The 22,983-nt window shown below is 39.6% G+C and overlaps 1 protein-coding gene across 1 annotated transcript in view; it reads left to right on the plus strand.

The window, feature by feature from the left end:
- Ccdc172 (coiled-coil domain containing 172) overlaps positions 1–20,050 on the plus strand; it is a 60,291-nt gene extending 40,241 nt beyond the window's left edge. Inside the window, exons 5-8 of the mRNA XM_036179358.1 lie at positions 4,934–5,035; positions 5,609–5,711; positions 19,292–19,379; positions 19,922–20,050. Of these exons, the coding sequence (XP_036035251.1) occupies positions 4,934–5,035; positions 5,609–5,711; positions 19,292–19,379; positions 19,922–20,050 (422 nt within the window). The remainder of the gene's footprint in view (positions 1–4,933; positions 5,036–5,608; positions 5,712–19,291; positions 19,380–19,921) is intronic.
- Positions 20,051–22,983: the final 2,933 nt, after the last annotated feature.

A 22,983-nucleotide genomic window follows, 5' to 3' on the forward strand; every position in this document is an offset into this window, starting at 1 on the left:
ATATTACTTGAGTAAACAGGAAGTGCAGAGCAAACACTTCCAAAAGTATAGAAATGACAAAGACATCTAGCTGCCTGTACTGTCACCCAAGGTTCCTCTGTAATGTTGGGCATCTGTATTTGACCTAGAGGCCTAGAATATTTGATAGACTGTTTTGTGAAGCAGGAATTTTGAAGGACTGTCCTACCTTGTCTTGGCAAAGTTTGACAGTTGCCTTCTTTTGTGTCCAGCTCTTCCAATTTGGACAGCATATTGTAAGCAGTTGAGGCAAGCGCAGTTTCTTGCCCAAATGACTGGCTTTGCCACAATAAAAGCAAACTCCATAATGGAGTTTGAGTTTCTTCAGTGCCCATCATCCTTTGTTGAAGTAAATTGGTACTGCCAGGAGCAGACATGTCTTACTGTCATGAAAGCCTTAGGTTATTATGACATCTTAAATGTCATATTTCTGTCAGTCTCTAAAATGTTTGAACATCATCTGTTTATTTAAAATATATCTCTGTTTGACCTTGAAAATACACCTAACACAGCCACAAATTTCATTGTTACATGACTAAGTACTAACCTGTATTTCTTAATTTTCCTTAGTAGTTTGTAATAATAACTTTCAAGAACTGAAATTTACATTACATTATTAAATGAGCTGCATAGTTACAATACCTTAAACAAGAGTAAAAATATGTGTGTGTGTGTGAAAATAACCTTAAATTTTGTATTAGTATATGAAAATATCTTAAACAAGAGTAGAAACATATATTGAGTATTTTCTAATAAAAATAACTTTAAATTTGTATCATTATACAAAAATCCATACCAATGTAAAATATTTGAGACTAGTAGTTGTTTTTTAGTTCAAAAGTACACTCAACAGTCCACCGTTTTATCCATCATTTCTATACTACTCTCCCTTCCTTCAAAAGAGATCCCTGAATCTAATCTTCTTTGTTCTTTTTCCCTGATCAGGACCAACAACTTGCAACCAACCCCCTAATGATGATAAACATCCATAATCCATTGAATGACCAAGATTCACCCACCTCACTTCTTTGGAATGTGGGTGTCGAGTTTCCTACACTGCTTCCTAGTGTCTGGGGGTGATGACATCTTTAAGGGATCCTGAGAAAATTGGGATGAAAGTCAAGTCTTGGGAGTGCTAGCTTTATTATTTTTTTGTTTAGTCTCTGTGTGATGGGAAAGTATAGAGCTTATCTGGTCTTGGCTAGATAGTCTGTGAGGCTGGACCATCTCAGCCAGCAACTTTGAAGTTGTTCTGGATGGAGAATTTTGAAGAACCTGCAACAGAGGCATTCTGAGAGGTTGGATTATAGCACGAATCTTAAATGGTCTTATTAATAAAAACACGCCCAAGGCCAGGTATTGAGGTAAATGCTGGAAGATCAGAGAAGCAGAACAAGCCACAGCCACCTCACCTTGCTAATTCCTCAGCTGATCCTGTTTCCTCAGACTGGAAGCTTCTGAGTCCTCATCCAAATGGATCTTGGCTAAACTGCTGCTCAAAAGCCTAAAAGCTTAACCAGCCTAGTTCCTGGTTTTCATGCCTTATATACCTTTCTCCTTTCTGTCATTACTTCCTGGGATTAAAGGTGTGTGTCACCATGCCTGGCTATTTCCAGTGTGGCCTTGAACTCACAGAGATCCATGCCTCCAGAAGGCTAGGATTAAAGGTGTGAGTGCCACCATTTTCTGGCCTCTGTATCTAGTGGCAATTTTGTTCTCTGACCCCAGATAATTTTATTAGGGTGCACAATATTTTGGGGAATACAATATCACCACATTGGGTTACTTGTTTTCACTAGTGTTTGGTCCCTTTTTCTTTCTGAAAACATACAAAAATTTAAAGGTAATACATACATATCTGCATTAATGCAAGTATGGAATGTGTGGTGTGCACAAGTGAGTTAAAGATGATTCTCTGCTCTATGTTTGAGCAGATAAAAGGCATCTGTCAACTTTATAGGTCTGTTTGAACTACATAACCAAACTGTAATATTAATCTCTATCCATCCGTATGAAAGGATAGCATGTAATAATAAGTCATGAGGACTCTGTAGTCAACAAGATTTATCATATCTCTTCCTGTCTCAGAACTGTTCCCATGTTGAGGAATCGGCATATATGGCACCTGACCTATAGTCTTTATTGGCTTTTCCACTTATGTCTATAGCTAGGATCCTCAGAGATCTCCCCTGATTAGAGCTGATCTTTATTGATTTTGAAACAGACCATAACTTTTTGTTTCCCATGGAAACAAAAGCACAACCTCTCCCCCAACACAATATATTTTCTGATTTCCAGTTTGAAGTGAAGACAGTCTTAAAATACACATAGGCTGGTATAATTTAGCAGTTTCCATATTCCGATGTCTCTCAGCAGCCATTTTTTCTCGTTCAATAGTACTAAAAAAATTCAAAATTAATGAAGCACCATATAAGCTTGAAATTCTCTGTGTTATAATATTTTCCATCTTTACAGTGGCTTGTTTTTATATTACTTTAGTCTTTTTAAAATGACTTTATTATTTTCAAACTATTTTTTCAATGATTGTGTATACCTATTTTTGTTTCTTTCTTAAGCACCTAATCACCTTTTTAAGTATACTGTACCTTTTTAGTGTGTGTGTGTGTGTGTGTGTGTCTGGACCTGGCTTTACTAAGCACCTGTAGCTTTCTCTGACTTTGCAAGAGAAATCTTAAGTTGTAAGGCTATGGTTAGGCCCTCTTTTCATGTGGCTCTAGTGGCTGGCTTCCCCCACCCACTTGGTTCACCGATAGCCTAGTTTCATGCTGGTGGGTTTACTGCCCTAGCTCTGCGAAGTTGTTGAGTCCACTTTATGGAGTCCCTGCAAGTGGCTCTGGGCTCTTGGAGAGGCCCAGGCAGCAACTATTGGCAGTGCTGGCTTGTGTGACTTCTCTGTTTGTGTGGTTGTGCCTCACTTTGGAATGCCAAATATAATGAGTCTATCTCTGTCCCTCCCACATGATGACATGGAAACTTATTAATTATGAAACCTTGGCCTTAGCTTAGGCTTGTTTTTAACTAGCTTTATAACTTAATCCATTTATATCAATCTATGTTCTGCCATGTGGTGGCTTTTACCTCTCTTTCTGCACGTCATGCTTGTTCTGCATCTCCTGCAAGCCTAGATTCATCCCTTTGACTTTCTCTCTGCCTGGAAGTCCTGCCTATACCTCCTGCCTAGCTATTGGCCATTTAGCTTCATAGCAACACATCTTTACCTAGTGTACAAATATTCCATAACACACAGTTACATGGTACAACATAGACCTTAAAATTATTGTATTGTGTGAAATAACCCAGACACAAAATTATATATATATTGTGATTCTTCTTTGGTTCATTGACAGAATAGGCGAATCCATGCAAACAGGAAGTGCAACAGTGGTTGCCGAGGAGGAGGAGGAGGAGGAGGAGGAGGAGGAGGAGGAGGAGGAGGATCTGGGGAAACTAAGCAATGTGTGCTAATAGAAGTGGAGTGGTCCAATGTAATGATGGCAGATATGGGATCTGTTAATATTCTACAGCCTGCTGAATTACGTGCTTTAAGGCGTTAATTATTGTAGTTAGAGTTTTCCTACCTGGCCCAGAGTCAGGACAAATCTCTCTCACTCGCCAGGCCCATAGACACTCAGAACCAACCAAGTAAACACACAGAAACTTACATTGTTTAGAAACTGTATGGCCATGGCAGGCTTCTTGTTATCTACTTCTTCTACCTTAAATTAACCCATTTCTGTTAGTCTATACTTTGCCACATGGCTTGTGGCTTACCGCTGTCTTTACATGTTGCTTCTTCTCATGGCAGCGGCTGGCAGTGTCTCCTCCAGCCTTCCCGTTCCCAGCCTCCTCCTCTTCCTTGTCCCGCCTACCCTATCCTTCCTGCCTGGCTACTGGCCAATCAGCACTTTATTTATACAGAGTGATATCCATAGCACTTTTTTTGTCCTGACTCTGGGCCAGGTAGGAAAACTCTAACTACAAATTATACCATAGTTGAGTTGTATTTCAGTAAAGATGTTTTATGAAAACAAAAAGAGCACTAGGGTTTCGAGAGTACAGTATCTGATGATAATTCCCTAGAAGGTATTAACAGCCAGCCAGAGAGTGCAGAAACATATAGGGGAATTAAGACTTTAAAAAATGAGAGACCTGTAGAATATGTGATTGGAGTCCCAAAATCAATGGCAGAAGAGTAGAATACTTAAAATCTAGGAGACAAGCCTTAAGGACAATTGGTGTTATCTGGGAAAATTAAAGTGTAGGTAGAGGCTTTTAGGTATGGGAAACTCAAGTGGCATTGGGGAAACTGTATTTATGTCCTGGCTTGTGTGGAGGTCATCCCGAATAAGTTTCAGTTACAATGTGTGGCTTTCTTAGTATCTTGGAAAGCTGTGAAGTCTTTCTTTCATTTGATGGTTATGGGATATCTCTTTTGTTAGCCCAACTAACCTACCACACTAGTGATTAGTCCATGCTGGTTAGTTTACACAGACAGTGCCTTAAGTGATCAAGGCAATCCAATTGGGACTTTAAGTTGATCATATGCTCCCTAGATTTTTATTGGATGACCAAAGGTTAATAATTGATGCCATATTTAAATACACCAAAGCCTAAATGCTTTCTTCTATTTTTTTCTCTATATTTTCAGTTTTATATTTTCTATTTCTGTGAATAATGCTGTTAGAGATTTTATGGGGATGGCCCTGCACATGTATACTGCTCTGGGAAACTTGGATAGTTTAAAAGTATTGATTCTTTATGAATGGAGTTGTTTCTGTTTCGTTGTGTCTTCATTGTCTCTCACCAATGATAGTTTTCAGTGTACAGATTGCTAACCTCTCTGATTTAATTTATTCCTGGGTAACTTTTTGGTGATAAATGTATTTGTTTCTAGAAATGAAGTCAATGGAATGTAACAGCACCCAGTTACAGGAACTTCAAAAACAAAAAAGTCAACTGTTAAAAGAATTATTTATTCTCCAGAAACAGCTTAAAGGTATTAGCTTCATGAGTCCATTTGTCCTGCTAGTAAATACAGTGTCCTGTGTATGACTGTGTTGGGTTAGTATTTAAAGACACATTATCCTGGTGGGTGGTGCTTCTGTTGTTTTACAGAAATAATGGATAGAGCACACAACTGAATTGGTTACTGTTACAGCTGCTTTTTGTCTGTCCCCACCCCCAGCTGTGGGGATTGAGTCTGAGGCCTGACACAGGCTACATAGGCTCTCTGCGCTGAGCTGTAACCTAGACTCTTTACTATTTTTTGTTTCAAGAAAGGTCTTAAGTTGCCCATCCTGGTCTTGAACTTGCAACTCTCCTGCCTTAGCCTATTGAAAAGCTGGGATTACAGGTCTGCACCACCAGACCTGGCAAGAGCTGACATTCTTTAGGTCCAAATTCTGTGAAGATCTTTTGTGCCTTTAATTGCTATGTTAAATTAGAAAATAAATATCATTTTTATGTATATTTGATATACAACACAAAAATAAGAGTTTTTCATGAATGACTAAAGATAACTTCTTTATTCAATTATTAAATGATTATAGAAATTTTCTTAATTGTTTAGTTCTTAAAGATGAAGAGACTGAAGCCATTTATACCACCAAATACCTAGAGGCAGAAAAAATAAAAGTCAAAGAAAAGCCTCAATATGATGCAGAATGCTTGAGGTAAGGCCTCTGTTTTAATAGTTTTTTAAGTTAAATGGATTTCATTATCAAGCTGAGAGTGTGTTTTTAAAGCCCCAGATAAAGACATCATTTGTGTCTTTGTGTATCCTGAAGCTTGCTGATAGGCAATCCCTCCCCTGGCCCAAACATACTACATGTCAGTTCACAATGCAGAGGGACTAGTGGGGAATTCAGTCTTACTTTCTAGTTCATAGACTGTTACTCTCATCTCAGTAGTTAATGTACTTCCCTTTCTGTCCTAACATTACAGTTTTTACAGTCTAGGATAAAATTCACAACCTACTGTCTTCCTTAAAACGTATTCCTCTGCTTTGGGTCTACATGGAGTACTTCTGTGCTTTTACTCTTTTAGTATAATGTAATAATGACTGATGTTTGAATTTACCTCAAGTCCTTCTTTTGGTGTTTGATGATTATTTATTGACATTTCATGGTCACATTTGCCAGCGTTGTTGGGATTCATAGAAAAGCCAACTGTATTGCTGAGTCTATAGAGAAGTCAGTGGAGCTTGCATCCACCTAAATTACATAGGAACTATGTCCAGCAGAGCTGGCTGAACAAATGCTTCACATTAACAGTGTATTGTCCTGGCCACCATTGGAAGAGACTATGAGAAAATATTTGCAATTTAATTTTGTGTTAGTTTATAAGCATAAAATGTCATGCTCTTGGGCAATGTGTGGATGAGGATGAGTTTCTGTGATGATGTCTGCTCATTGTCTTCTTACACTTGTTAAATGGCAGAGCACACAGGTGTCATGTCCTGGGCTGTGGACAGGCTTCCAGTGTGAACTCCGCCTTTGTTATGTGGGCACAAGCATTTCCCCTGAGTTAAGGTGAAATGCCCAAATCTGTGAGAGAATGTAAAGACAGTGGTGACAGGAAGTTTGGGGAAGAAACATCAGTGTATATGCCTGGTCCATTCCTTATTTAGTACTTACTAATGAGATGACAATATTTATCAATTGATATTTTAAATCTTTTTATATGTATAATTATTTTATCTAGTAGAGCATTTCATTAAAAATCACTAATTGTAAAGAAAATAAAAGTGTTGTAAATTAGGATTTTTGGAAAAAAGATCAACTTTTCATTAGTGGAATAGCAAGAAACTAAAGATAAGAAATGATATTAGATTTATTGAACATCAAAAAGGTTGAAATTAAGCTGATTATCTTTTAAATGTGGATAATAACACTGTATATATATATATATTATATACATATATATGTTTAAAAGTATATTGAATCCTCTACTAGTTGCATTTTTCTTAAATTTTCAGGTTTGATATTATTTTTACAGAAAGATTTCCAAGACTTGGCACTATTTAAAATTTAGGTCAGATTATTCTTGTTTTAGGAGTTGGTCCGATGCAATCTAAGGTATTTAGTAGTTACTATGTGCACCCCTTAGTTCTGACCACACAAATGGGCCCTCCTGTGTCAGGATAGCAAAATTATTACTCCTTATCATCCTGCTTTTACTTTAGTAGAACATACTAATATGTTTGTCTATCTATTTTTTTAGTAGTTCCCTCCTTACCCACTTTAATTTCTTTGGTTTCAGGTGCCTATGGTAACTATGACCTGAAATTTTCCACAAATGTCTTTACGTATAAACAGTCACCCTCTCCCCAATGTGAGAAAACATTCCAAGATGCCACTGGCTGCCCAGAGCCATAGTCCTAAACCTGGTATATACTATTATTTTAGAAACACATATTCCTGTGAATGTTTAATCTATAAATTAGGCACAGTAAGTGATAACAACTAATAATAAATAGAATAAATTTAATATTCTACAATAAGTTATTTAAATTGTATGAGTTGTTTATTTCTGGAATTTTCTAGTGTACTTCGGAGGCAGAGGCAGGCAGATCTCTGTGAGTTTTAGGCCAGCCTGAACTACAGAATGAGTTCCAGGAAAGGCACAAAGCTACACAGAGAAACCCTGTCTTGAAAAACATCTATATCTATCTATCTATCTATCTGTCTGTCTGTCTGTCTGTCTGTCTATCTATTCAGATTAGGTTAAATGAGAAGATTAGACTCCAGTTAACTGAAACCCTAGGCAGAGGGACGTGTGTGTGTGTGTGTGTGTGTGTGTGTGTGTGTGTGTGTGTGTAAAATTCTTTTGTATGGATTATGGTTTATATTTTTAAAGTTAGCCTGTTTTCCAGGTGGTTTGATGGTCTTGTTTAATTCAAAGTAGCAACCCCAGTATTTCTGCAACAGCAAGGGTATAATGAGACCTTCTATAGATAATTTTTCCCTATTTATTTATTTATTTCAAAGATTCTGTTTTGAATAGGATGGGATGAGTTAATATGTACTAAATGTCCAGAAGTGGAGATAGGGAACTGAGGAAGCCTTGAGTGAATGTGTGAGGAGTGGGTTAGGTCCTGAATGAATGTGTGTTGTTGACTTGTGGGGCAGGGCCGTGTTAAGGACATTAGAGCCTCAGACCCATGGGAACTGGCAGAACCTTCCTCTTGGTAAGGCTCAGGAAATGACAAAGCCTCCCCCCTTCCATGTACAAGTGTTTTTTTTTTTTTTTTTAAATGAGTAATTGAGAAATGTGTGCAAAAACTGACACCTGCAGCTTCCTCCTTCCTCTGTGATGACCACATCTTGTGGCTGCAGCCTTACAGAGACCTCCCATTGAGACCAGTTCCTCCTCTCCCCAGTGCTGAGCCTAATAGAAGCCCTAAGCCCACCCACCCAATCCTGGCTTCCCTGTAGGTGTATCTGTCTGTGTGTCTGCCCCTTCTTCATTCCCTTGTAGCCCTAGTCAAATTTATCATGAAATCCAGAGGCCGGGATGATTCATCAGAAGCTGTGTGCAGGTTTGTGTCATTCACAGTCTGGAAAGGACAGTGGGGATGAAATCCTAAAGTCTCAACCTGGAGGTTTATAGGATGTAAGCGGAACTTTCTGTCCCACCAGCAGCTCCCAGTTAAACATGCTGGGGCTTACACTAATTACAAATGCATGGCCAATAGCTCAGGCTTGTTACTAGCTAGTTCTTCCAACTTAAATTTACCCATTTCTATTCATCTACATTCTGTCACATGGCTTGTAGCTTTACCTGTCCTCCAGCATGTCTTGCTCCCTCTGTGTCTCCTGGTGACTCCTCTAACTCCACTGTTCTTCTTCCCAGAATTCTTCTAGTCTGGCTCTCCTGCCCAATCTCTCCAGCCTAGGTATAGGCCAGTTGGGTTTTTATTAACCAGTGAGAGTAATACATATTTACAGAATTTAGAAATTGTTCCACAGCAATAGTATTTACAATTTCTACTATTTCCAGTGACCTTGGACAAGTTAACTACCTATGCCTCAGTCTCCATATTTATAAGTAAGGTTGACAATAGAACCTACCTCACAAGATCACAGTAAATAGTCTCAGTATGTATGAACACCTTAGGACAGAAATTGACACATAAAAATGCTCTGTGGTTATCATATAACTAGAGTTTTGCTTTTAAATCACACTTTATGATGGCTGCCCATCTTCTCTCTCACTTTTCTTTCTGTCTTCCTCAAAAGCTGCCCAGCTGTCTGACTCTGTGGAGGAGGGGCTCTGGCGAGAACTCAGGGCCTCCCTGTTCCCAGTCATTTGGACTGTGGCAGAGATGCATCCCACTGTGCCTCTGCACCCTCAGGATGGTGTTTTTGTTTGTTTGTTTGTTTTAGAGACAGAGATTCACTATGTAGCCTGGCTGGAATTTGACTTTTAGACCAGATGGTCTCAAACTCACAGAGATCTGCCTGCAGAATTCTGCCTCCTGAGTGCTGAACTTAAAGCACCATACCTAGTTAACTTAAAGGCAGCTTTGAAGAGGAAAGAAGGTAATGTTTGGGTCCATTCAATCTCCCTAAGTCTATTATGTTTAGTTGGTAACTCCAGTACACAGCAAAAAGCACAGGGACAAATAGCCAAACGAATGGAAGCACATGAATTATGAACCAAAGGCTATGGAACCCCCAGCTGGATCAGGCCCTCTGGATAAGTGAGACAATTGAATAGCTTGATCTGCTTGGGAGGCACTCAGTCTGTGGGACCAGGACCTCCTTAGTGCATGAGCTGGCTGTTTGAAACCTTGGGCTTACACAGGGCCACTTTGCTCAGCCTGGAAGGAGGGGATAGGACCTGCCTGTACTGAATCCACCAGGGTTAAATGAATCCCTGGGGAGTCTTGGCCCTGGAGGAGATGGGAATGGAGGAGAGGGGATAGGGGAAGGTGGGGGTAGGGGCGGGAGTGGGGAGGACAGGGGAACCCATGGCTGATGTATAAAAATTAAAACACATAATAATAAAGAAAAAAGAAAGAAAAAAATAATAATAACTACTGTTGCTTATGTGTGTATGATGTGCAAGTGGGCATGCTTGTGCTACAGTGGAGGTCAGAGGCCAACTTTCAGGAGTTAGCTCTCTCTTTCCTCCTTCACATAGGTTCCTGGGGTTGAATGTGGGTTGTCAGCTTCTATAGCAAGGGCTTATCCCCCTTCACCTTCTTGCTGGCCTCACTATACACAGTTCTTAATTGTTTGCCTACTTTCCTTATATATCCAAAGTTGGCTGAAAAACTCATTATCCTCCTGCCTCCACCTCCCAAGTGCTGGGATTATTTGTGTGCACCACTGTGGCAGTGTTGTGTTGTGTTGTGTTGTGTTTTTTCTTCTTCCACTCTGAGTAGTACAAATCACAAAACAGACCACTCTACATTTTTCAGGCATTATTTTTTAACCAATAAAACTTCTTTTCTGAATGTTTTCATCTCTTGTATAACTGATATTTGGTACAACAAGAAGCATGTGTTAGAAAGAAATCTACAAAGTCAACATGAGATTTTTCACTCTGAATACTTAAAAGATAATGTGAGTTTGTGAAGAGCTTTAGCAATGGAAAATGCACAAAAATTAATCTGCATCTGCTACTGAGAGACTCTGAGCACATTTCTAGGTGACAATAAAACCATTTAACCCCCTTCCATGGTCATCCAGTTGAGCTGGTCAGAGAAAGCACAATGATGGTCCTAGATGTATAAGATAGACAAACACATTATGAGGTTGAAGTACTCTCAACCTCTCTAGCAGGTGCACTGATAAATATGCATTTTACATATATATATTTACCCACATATATATGCATATTTAAATTATGAGAGTAGGATATTTTTATTGAAGAAAAAAATATAAGAACTATAGTAATATAAAAAGTCACTCTGATGCATGAAGCATGATAACTTTTTAAGGTTTAGTGAGCATCCTGTTTGAGGTTATGCATTTTTCTGTCTTTGTCCATGTATGTAAGTATTTGATGCATGTATGTTCATGCATATTTAGAACAGTCAGGTCATGGTATCACATTTATTGCTTCCTGTTTCATTGTTTGGCTAGGTGTTATAGGCATTCTTCACATTAGTTTAATTAATGAGCTTCATGTTTTAAATGACATTGTTTTTAAACCATCATGGCTATGTTTTTTGTTTTTGTTTTTGTTTTGTTTTGTTTTGAGGCAGGGTTTCTCTGTGTAGTTTTGGCGCCCTTCCTGGAACTCACTCTGTAGGCTGGCCTCGAACACACAGAGATCCACCTGCCTCTGTCTCCCGAGTGCTGGCATTAAAGGTGTATGCCACCACCACCTGGTATCTATGTATATTTTTATAAACATATCCTTAACTACTTACAGGAATATTCCTGACATTATTTAGAATTTTATGTCAACTTGACATAGGCTAGAACCATCTGAGAGGAGAGAATGCTATTTGAGAAAATGCCTCCATAAGATCAGGCTGTATGCAAGCCAGTAGGGTATTCTCTTAATTAATAATTGATGTGGGAAGGTGTAGCCCATTGTGGGTGGTATCATCCCTGACCTGGTGTTCCTGGGTTCTATAAGAAAGCAGGATGAGCAAGCAATGGAGAGCCAGCAAGTAAGCAGCACCCTTCTGTGGCCTCTGCATCAGTTCCTGCCTCCAGATTCCTGCCCTGCTTGAGTTCCTGCCCTTGCTGTTTTTGATACTGAACTGTTATATGGAACCCTTTCCTCTCTAAGTTGCTTTTGGTTATGGTGTTTCATCATAGCAATTACAATCCTAACAAAGACACCAGCCTTCATTTAGAAAATAGTATACATTTATTTGTTCTTTGTTTATAATGGTAAGTGTAAAAAGATCTTTGCTCAGAAGTTTCTGCAAAAGTCTAGTCAAATAATTGCATCTGAACCCAATTCATATTGAGTTTCTCTTCTAAAAGCATTTATAGTAGATGAAAATTCTCATTTAATTTCAGGATCGTTTGTAGCTTTACACTTGTTGAATGTTAACTCTGCATCTTTTCTGGTAGAACTTTATTATTTATTCACTAACAGAAGTCTCCACAGCATTGATTATAGAGCGTCAAGCTGGGAGAGATCCCTTTTCTATGAAGTCTTGGCGCATGCTGTAGTTATTGAAGCTTCTACATAAATAGAGAGGAAGTTTGGTATGAGACTCAATTGATTTCAATGTGTATTCTGTTATAAATGTACCTATTTACCCTGAAATTTTAAAAAAATAGTCTTTACAAGTAATATGTAACATTGTAATGACCCTTTTGTGTTCATAGAATTATTATTAAACCTTTAATTCCTGTGCTCAGGAGACAGAGGCAAAAGGATCTCTGTGAGTTCAAGGCCAACCTTGGTCTACATAGTGAGTTTTTAGGCCAGGGAGAGCTACATAGTGAGACTCTGTTTCAAAATACATGGGAAAGGTGATATGGAGGCCAGCCACCAGAGCCTGCCTTATCCTCAGTTCCTTCTCTTCCTGAGGGGATAGTACCTGTCAGGTGGGGCAGGGCCTTGACTAAGGAAAACATGAACAACTGACCATGCATCTTTCATACACTTACTTTTCATATCCACTTTCATAAATCATATATGAAAGAGGAAATCCTCTAGCGTTTAAAGTTAAAATGGCACTAAGGTAGTCCATATGAATTAATACAGAGAAATATATTAAGAAAATCAAACTATAAAAATGCATAGAAAGTAGAAAAGGCAGCCCAGGGAGCTGGGAGACAGCTCAGCCAGTAATTGCTTGCCACACATAGTGAGGACCTGAGCTGGGATATAGGAAGCTGGACGTGGTAGCGCACACCTATAATCCTAGCAATTCACAGACTGATGCCAGAGGGTGTCCAGTTTCAAAGAAATAATATGGATATTAACAGAGAAACACACTGTTGGGTTTCCATCACTGCTGCTGTGATAAACACTGACCGGAAGTGGCTTGAGGAGTGGGAGTTATCTGGCTTACACTTCTGGGTCACAGACTATCACTGATGGAAGTCAGGGCAGGAACTTGAGACAGAAACCATGGAGGAGCACTGCTTGCTGGCTTGCTCATGCTCATGCTCATCTAGCTTCCTTGTACAGGTCCAGGATCATCTGCTTTGAGAACAGACTGCACTCAGCATGCAGTTCTGGCTGGCCTTGAACTCATATGTAGAGCAAACTGACCTCAAGTGCACAGAAATTCACCTGCCTCTGCCCCCAAATGCTGGGATTAAAGGTGTGCACCACCATGCCCATCTTCCATTGATTTATTAAAGTTTTTCCTTCCAAATTTTTTCTTCAGAATTTTTCTCTCTACTGAATTTCTACTCATGTCTTGAATTAGTTTCTTTGCTTTATTAATATGTTTTGGTCTTGTTTTTCTACCCAGGATTGCTTAGTATAGAAACCAAGGTCCTGCTTGTACTAGGCAAGTGCTCTACCACCAAACCACATCCCCCACCTCTGACTCGAGTGTTGTTTTATGTCAAGTATTAATGGCTCTTCACCTTAGCTGTGTTGGTTCAACTTTACCTGATGGACATCAAAAAGTTCAGGATGATTCAAAAGTTAAAGTAACGTGAAAAGAGACAGATAGCAGGGTCTCATTCATTCCCATCTTTCTATCCATTTCTCCTCACTGTTGCATATAACCATTTTCATTAGCTTCTGGCTTACCCTTCTGTGTTTCTTTTATAGAAATAAATGGATAAACAAACACTAACACAGTTTATGTGATCTTTTGCATCTTATTGCCTATCATTTAATGGTGCATGCTAGAATTAACTTATATTTGTTGAAAGAGATCATCTTCATTCTCATGGTTATATGATATTCTTTTGTAATGAGTATGTTATGGTTTCTTTAACCAATTCCATATCGATGGATAGGAAACTTGTTTTTTAATACTTTGATTTACATATCACACTTGAGTTTATGTTGTCTTGTACTTTATATTACTAGATGTGAAAAGGCAGAGCTATAGTAAATAGGCAAATTAGTTGTGTTTCATTCTACCGCACTTGAAGTTGTACCATTTTGGATCTTATTTAGCTAATATTTAAGCAGATTTATTTCCTCATTGCCTCACCAAAGTGTTTGCAGTCAAGGGAGTGAAGCTCCATCCAAAAGAAGAGAGCCAGCATCCGAAAGTTCTGTCATGAGTTAGGGGGCATTTTTACCTCTAAGAACCACTTGTGTGTCACTCTGCAAACTGCCTCTTTAGAACCACCCCACTTCCTATTGGGTGTTGGTCTTACCTAGTTTGGAAAATGTCTTTATCTTTAGAGAGCCTTTATTTGTGAAGTATATAGTAGATATTTCTCCTAGACTATCATCTCCTGTTAGTCTTTATACATGTGGTTTCTGCTATAGAAAATTTTTACAGAGTTGAATTTAATTTTTTGTTTTAAATTAAATCACATTTGTATTTGAACCATAGTTAAAGCTCTACCCACTCCTATCACACACAGCAATTCACCCATGCCCTGATTTGTATGGTTTTATTTTTTTAACATATAAATATTTGATCCATTTAGAGCAGATATGCTGTGAAGTACAGATCCAGTTTTGCCTTTGAAATCCATTTAGTTTTTATCTATTTCAGGCTGTTGTCCAGTTGTCCCAGTGTGATTTATTGAAAAGCATATTCTTCCTCAGGGAGCTGAGGTACCACCTTCATCACACATGTTTTCCAACACATTGTGTAAACAGGATGATAGGCCATGTAGCTTCTGGTGTCTATTTTTAAAATTAAGCCTAGAACATTTGAGATTCATCTATAGTGTTGCATGTGTGAAAGGTCACAGCAGAATGTTTTATAAAAATAACAAAATACATTTAAACATAATACAAGAGCTCAGACACCAAGCAGCATCTTAAGAAACTCAACTTCTGTATACACCTACATCTCTAAAAAACAGACATAAAGAGAAAACATGCATGCTGTGGGATGTTCTGTATGTCAAATGTGTTGCTCTGATTGGTTAATAAATAAAACACTGATTGGCCAGTAGTCAGGCAGGAAGTATAGGAGGGACAAGCAGAGAAGAGAATTCTGGGAAGTGGAAGGCTGAGGCAGAGAGACACTGCCAGCCACCGCCATGACAAGTGAGATGTAAGGTACCAGTAAGCCACGAGCCATGTGGCAAAGTATAGAATGATAGAAATGGGTTAATTTAAGATAGAAGAAGTAGATAACAAGAAGCCTTCCACGGCCATACAGTTTGTAAGCAATATAAGTCTCTGTATATTTACTTGCTATGGAACTGGCGGGTGAGAGAGATTTGTCCTGACTGTGGGCCAGGCAGGGGCAGAATTACTGCACCTACACATGTAGGAAAGCAGAGGGAAAAAGACACATTAGTTGCCAGGTGGTGGTGGCACATGCCTGTAATCCCAGCACTCAGGAGGCAGAGGCAGGTGGATCTTTGTGAGTTCAAGGCCAGCCGGGTCTACAGAGTGAGATCCAGGAAAGGTACAAAGCTACACAGAGAAACCCTGTCTCGAAAAACAAAAAACAAAAAATAAAAACAAAAACAAAAGAGACACATTAGCTGAAAGAGAATGTAGGGTCCGAGAAAATGCTGAAGAAGACCCCAGACTCAGATAGTGTGTAAAAGCAAAGAGCATTTATTTTCCAGCATGTGGGGTCCACCACTTGTACAAAATGGCGACCAGGGGACAAAGTCGTGCAGGTCCTTTTAAGCATATCTAGGCAAATTCCAGGAACAGCTAAGTCATTTCTAACATGATTGATCAAACAAGGAGCAGTTACATTTATACATTTTTACTTTTGTCTTTCCATATTTGGGCAAGTGTGGGTCTATTTCAGGAGGTCACCGGAATGGTCCTTTTTTGGTCACTGCTTTGAGATACTCTGGGGCTGACTCAGACCTTGTATGATCTCTCTCCCTCGTTCTTGTTGTTAGGGGAGTTGTTGATTAATAGCTTTTTGTTTAAGAAACTGAAACTTAGAACCAGTTTGTAAAATGGAGGAAGTTTAGACCTCTCAAGAAGAAAGGAATGAGACCTCTTATCTGAAATGATGTAACTGGAAGACAAGTAATGACATTTCACACTGAAAGTATAAGTATAGTTTTAGGCACACATGAGTTGATTGAATCCTTGCCATTACAAACTACACTGAAAAAGAAGTCTGTAGCACATTTTTTAAGAGGGAGGGTGTAGGACAAACATGGTATGTACTCATTCATAGGAGGATACTAGATGTAAAACAAAGATGACTAGACTGATACACAACTCCAGGGAGGCTACCTAGAAAACGGGACCTTAGGAAAGACCCAGGCATCACCCAAAGACAGAGAAATGGATGAGATCTACATGAACAACCTGGATGACAGTGGGAGTAATAAAGGGCAAGATTTGAGGGAAAGAAAGCTTAGGGGAGCAGGAGATCCCAGCTGGATCAAGAACAGAAAGGGAGAACAAGGAATAACAGACCATGATAAATGAAGACCACATGAGAACAGGAATAGGCAGAGTGCTGGAGAGGTCCCCAGAAATCCACAATGATATATCCTCTGTAGACTGCTGGCAATGGTCGAGAGAAAGCCTGATCTGACCTAGTCTGGTGATCAGATGACTAAACACCCTAGCAGTCGTCTTGGAACTCTCATCCAGTGACTGAGGGAAGTGGATGCAGAGATCCTCAGCCAGGCCCCAGGTGGAGCTCCAGGTGTCCAGCTGTCGAGAAGGAGGAGGGATTGCAACAGCGTGAATTGTTGAATCCAAGATTGCAAAAAGCACAGGGACAAATAGCCAAACGAATGGAAGCACATGAATTATGAACCAACGGCTGTGGAGCCCCCAGCTGGATCAGGCCCTCTGGATAAGTGAGACAATTGAATACCTTGAACTGTTTGGGAGGCATCCAGTCTGTGGGAGCAGGACCTGTCCTTAGTGCATGAGCTGGCTGTTTGGAACCTTGGGCTTACACAGGGCCACTTTGCTCAGCCTGGAAGGAGGGGACAGGACCTGCCTGTACTGAACCCACCAGGTTTAAATGAATCCCCAGGGGTGTCTTGGTCCTGGAGGTCATGGAAATGGAGGGGAGGGGCTGGAGGGGGAAGGTGGGGGTGGGCGCGGGAGGGGGAGGACAGGGGAACTCATGGCTGATGTATAAAATTAAAACACATAATAATAATAATAATAATAATAATAATAATAGTAATAATAGTAATAATAATAAAAGAGGGAGGGTGTGATTCCAAATAGGAAAGTGGAGTTAGTTCCAGAAACAAGTTCGGCAAAGGTAAATATAAAAGCTCCCTTGTGATTTTAAGTCACTTTACAAGATAAATAGCAAAAAATATTAGCACTATATTTTAGATTTATAATATATGGGAAATGTATGATGATAATAGAATAAAAAAATTGAGGGGAAAATTGAAAATATATTGCTGTACCATTCTTCCCTGTAAGTGCAGTTGTGTTGTAGTATGTGATAAGACAGTATATGACAAGACAGTATATGTCATAAACTTAACTGTATTTATACAGTTTTAAAGCAGGTATAAGAAAAAGTCTAGCTGGGTCCATGCCTTTGATCCCAGCACTTGGGAGGTGGAGGCAGGTGGATCTCTGTAAGTTCGAGGCCAACCTGGTCTACAAAGTGAGTTCCAGGACAGCTAGGACTATTACACAGAGAAACCCTGTCTTGCAAAGAAAAAAAAAAAAAGGCTACAGAGGAGATAATAAGCAACTCCGTTATAGACTGAAAAGAAGGGAGAGGAATGAGTAACCTACAGGAGAAACAGAAAACTAGAAAAAAGTTGTGTTTTGAGTCCTACCATATAAGCTACAACATTAAATTTAAATGGCTGTAATATGCCAGCTAAAAGATAAGAGATTTTCATATTAAAGAGTAATACAGGTGTATATGCTTCCTACCCCAAACCCCAAAAAACCTTAAGTATAAAAAGGTGGGTTAAAAGTAAAAAAAAAAAAAAAAAAAGAATGACCCATGGTGCACTAGGGCACTAAAGTTCCAATTTCTGCCCCCCCTCCTTCCTTTTCCTTGTTGAGCTGGATCTTACTGTGTAGCTGTGGCTGGCCTGGCACACAAAGCTCTGCCTGACTCTTCCTGCTGAGTGCCATGGTCTAACCTCCTTCCTGACTGTCCCTTGTGTTTTCCTTGGGGTGTCGTCCCTAGTTACCGTCACAGTTGACACTGTTTCTTGTCTTTATTAGACATTGGATCGCTTTTATAAGTAGCCTGTTAAGGGTTGGAGGTTTTGTTATGCTTAGTTTGTGCCCATTCTGTGTGTGTTTTCCTTGTAAATGTGTAGTTCTTTTAAATGTGGGTATAATCTGCTTCTGGCCTCTACTGACCTACACTGGATTTTCTTACTAATGTGCTTGGTGATTTTTTTTTTTTTTATTGCAAGCTTGTTATTTATTCTCCTTCTGTGGAAGACCAGTGGGTCTAAATATGTTAAGCCTGCCCTCAAAGAGGGGTTTCTGTGGCTATTGTTGGCACACAGGGAATAGAGCTGATCTGAGTTCCTTCCCTGTGAAGGTTTCATCTTCTGCCTAGTTGCTTAGCTTTGTGGGCACACCCTTGCTTGTAGTATCTGCCCTGGGCTGTCTCACACAAGCCAGCTGTGGTCAGGCCCTGGTGTTCTTCCCCTCACAGCTCAGGACTTTGGGATGTTTTTCTTTCAGGGATAAAAATGTTAGTCATTATACTGGAGAAAACAGTCCACACTGAATTCAGACAAAAATAACTTTTTTTATTCAATAAATTATTCCAAAATGTAAATACACATTGATAAAAGTAAACACTGATGTTTAATTCTCAGTTTGATATATTTTAATTAATATAAGTATTATATATTAACTTTAATTTTAGAGCAAAAGCAACAGTCAAAACTAATTTTTAACGTAGGGTTTGAGTTAGGATCAGAGAAGCCAAGTGACTCCTTGTGTGTTCACCTTCGCAGTAGAGAGCTGGTTCTGCACTTGTCACATAACCCAGGAGGACTTTTTAAATTACTTACATTTATCTGTGATTTATTTTCTCCCTTTTTTTTAATAAGAGTTTTTCCTCTAAAATTTTATGTAGTTTGTATAGAATCCAAGAGGGTTAAATTTCCTAAACATTTCTGGTTTTTAACCTGATTCTGATATTTTTCAGGCTACAAACCTGCCACCCTATATGTAATAAAATTATTGTAAAAGCTTAATATCAAACTAATGGAGTTATTTGCTTTTAAAACAGACTTAAACAGGAATTAGATCTTTATAAAGAAGATGAAATGGAAAACGTCTGCCAAGTGCTCCAAACAGAAGTAGAATTTCTGGAGTTGGTAAGCCCCCACTGTTCATGTCTCTTCTCTCCAACATTGTCTTATCTGTTGCGAAACAGGACTTTGCTGACATGCATACCCTGGAACCAGGGCTTTGCACCTCTGCAAAACCCTTAAAGCAAGTGAGTGAAAGTTAAGTTGGGATATAAGCCACGAGGTGTTTTGAGCTCCTGGAGGGCCAGCTCCATAAGCTTGTCATCAAGGAGCAGGACAGCTTCTCGAAATAGAAACAGTCCTGTTAGAGGACAGCTGCACTGGAATCTGTCTAGCACTTGCCTGCCTCTGCTTCTAGCAGGCATAAACTATGCTTGCTACATCTAATCCTGCACTTTATACCTCAGACTCTCATGATCTCAGACCTTTAGACATTTTCAGGCTGTGAGAGAGCACTGCCAGTAACGAGCTTACAAATTAGCACAGACATGCATAGGGTATGCTAAATACAATTTTAATTTGATGCTCTGCCTTTTGCATTGTGTTTATTTTCTGCAAACTGTTGCTTGTTCAATGGTTAAGAGTTACGTTTTTTGATTTTCTATAAGAACTTTGGAAAACCTAAGTCAGAAATCCCAAGAATTATTGCTGTGTTAAATTTAGGTAAATTTTATGTGATCCCTTTAAGAAATGAGTTTGGGTTAGGTGTGCAGCTGGATCATTGTACCCTCGCCTAGCATGTGCAAGGCCCTGAGCTTGATAACGAGCATGTCAGAATTCACTTTCCCTTATAATATGTACTGCATGCTTGCTTTTTCAGATACTGACACAGAAAGGTCTTCAGGACAAGTAACTTCTTCGAGTTGATGAGCTGTCCCACACTTGACCATGGCATCTTACAGTCAACCCTGAATGGCACCTGAGTGGCAGATCCCCGTGTAAACACAAGGCTCAGAATAGTCCACATGCTGACATCTAGAGTTGGTTCTTGTATATCTACATACTAAATTTTATCTTGTTACTTAGGAGGTCCCTGTGTACTTTCTAAAGGAAGAGAAAGGATAAGATACCATAGTCCAGGGTTCTTAATGCCAATCCGTCCTTTCTGATCTTTGTGTGTCATTCTTTATTGTAGCTTACCTCAGGTCCTGTTAACACACAGTAAAGAAGTGTTCAGGTTATTGACTCGGTTTTGTTCTTGGCATTTCTGCCAGGCAAAGTGCTTACTTTGATTTTAATCTTTTTTCCAATCATAAAGTGTCTGCCGACAGTGATCATCTGGGGCCTTTCATTCCTCTGTGTGTCTGCAGAGCTTTGAAGCTGGGGCATTTGCAGACATATGACAGTGGCTCCTGCCTGCCACTTATCTTACTAATGACAGTTGGGAGCAAAGGAAAGTCTCCACTTGGGGAGGATAGAATGGCCAACGTCATAGACCGTCCACAGTTATCTGTCCTCACTCCTAGAAAGGGTATTTTCACTAGTGTCTGAAAGTGCATCAATGCTGCCCAGTCAGAGCTTAGGCTAGGCTAGGTGAGAGGAGGGTGTGTCTGAAAGTGTTTAGTGTGGATGTTGGAGCCATGTTCCTTTACAGTTACTGTTGAATTTGTTTAGTGCCACATGGGACCTGTTCAGAAAAAGTAGATTGCTGAGGTCTAATCTTAGTTTCAAAGCAAGTCTTACCTTGCTACAGCTATTTTTGTAATTGTTGTACACTCTTGGTTTTGATAAGTAGCAAACTTAAAACACTTGCCTTTGGAGGCCAATATGATGACTTAGCAGGTAAAACTGTTTCCTGTCAAGCCAGGTGACCTGAGTTCAATCTCTGAGACCTATGTGGTGGAAGAAGAGAGCCGACTCCTGTGATTGTTGTCTGTTCAGATGCCGTCAGTTCTGCCAGGGGATTGCAATCGATTTTATATATAATACAGATACAGAGTAGGACCAGTTATTGGGATCAGTCATGGCTGGTCTGGTGGTGCCCAAGTCTTAGCTCTTGAGACTATCATGTAGCATTCATGTGCTGCGTGGATTTATGCAGACACTCCTTTCCACCCCAGTCACTCTTGTTCATGGCTGGTTTTAGAGTGAAACACTAGCGTGGCCTAGGGAATGCCCTGTGTGTCCCCTTCCACACAGTGGCACATACACAGAATAAACTGCTACTGATATGACTGTCCATCTGTGCGCCATATGGAATGTGTGGGTAGAGTATTCAGTGACAGGATCAGGCATGATGTGAGCTGGACCTGAGAGGACTAAGTTTGCTGTTTCCATTATTCAGAATGAAATAAGGTACATAACTCAAGATTTAAGTCATTGTTCATATAACCAAAGGGATGGTACTATGAGCATTGTGTGGGAGAGCAATGCAAAACACTAGCCATGTGACCTGGTTGGGGACTGTGTTCAAGTAGCAGGTTCTGTGAAGTAAAGGAAACAATAGCTGCAGCTGCACTGTTAAGCGGAACTGCTCCCAGTGGCTGAGTTCTTTAGTTGTTGCTCTCTTCTCCTTTTTACATATTTGTAAGTCACAAACCTCACGGGAAGAAAATTAACTGAAGTTGTCTGATATATGTATAACTGAATTTAATTACTCTGGAAGTAAGACAGTGGCTATAGAGGAAGGTAGTTTGTACATGAGTGTGTATTCATTAAGTAAATTCATTAGATTGACTTTGCATTTAGTTACAAGCAAAGTGCCACTAACCCAAGCAGTCACCACACTGCACGTGCTGCCTGGCACGCCACCATGGGTCCTTAATGCTATCCTACGTCTTTCAAGAAGCAATTTCTAATTCTTACTTCTCTGCTGGGGACTGTATTTGAATGTATAGTTTGCTACATATTCTCCTATTGATTGACGGAGCCATTTGGCTAGAGGGAAAATAGCAATAAAATTATAGGATATGGACATGGTCCTGGTGAAGATTCCTTTCTCTGTTTTTAGACCTTATTGTTGGGAGGGAGGGAAGGACAAAGAAAAGGGAAAGCTTTAAGTAATGTACAGCCAGACATGGCTGCCTTACCATTGTTTTGTTCATAACATGTTTATTTTGTAAAAGAAACAAAGATTAAAGAGCATTTGCCTACCTGTCTGTCTTTTCTTGAACTGTAAAACCATGATGAGCTTTGAAAAGCCTAGAAGGTTGAGGTCATTGTATGGTACAGAGTCAGAACCTAGGCAACAGTCAGTTGTGCAGTGGGAACTCTGCTGTGAGCAGTCTGTTGAGTCTCTTCCCAGATGGACATGCTGGATGGCTGCAGATGGACAGACGACAGCACACCTGATAAGCTCTGTTGCCAGCTTTGGCTGAGAAAAGTCTCTTTCTATTTTGCACCAACCAGTCATAAGTAACTGCCATGTTGTGACGAATAAATTGTTTATTTGTAGTGTAGAACCCAGTGGCAGTCAAGTGACATGGCTAGAAGAAAGGAGACAGTTTTAGTCATTAGGACACCAGGCTAAGGTGTCCTTTATTCAAATGTTTATTATAGTATGGGTTTGAAATGTGGAGTTGCTAAGCATACCAGAGAGTCTTTCAGCATTTGGAGTTGATCTATCTTAGGTGGGCTTGGATGGCTTTTTGTTTGTTTTTGTTTTGTTTTATTTACTTCTTTTCACTCCCCTCTGTCTTTTGAAAACCCTAAAGTTTGCCTCTCAAAATCT

The sequence above is a fragment of the Onychomys torridus genome, chromosome 1 (assembly GCF_903995425.1).
Source record: "Onychomys torridus chromosome 1, mOncTor1.1, whole genome shotgun sequence".
NCBI lineage: Eukaryota > Metazoa > Chordata > Mammalia > Rodentia > Cricetidae > Onychomys > Onychomys torridus.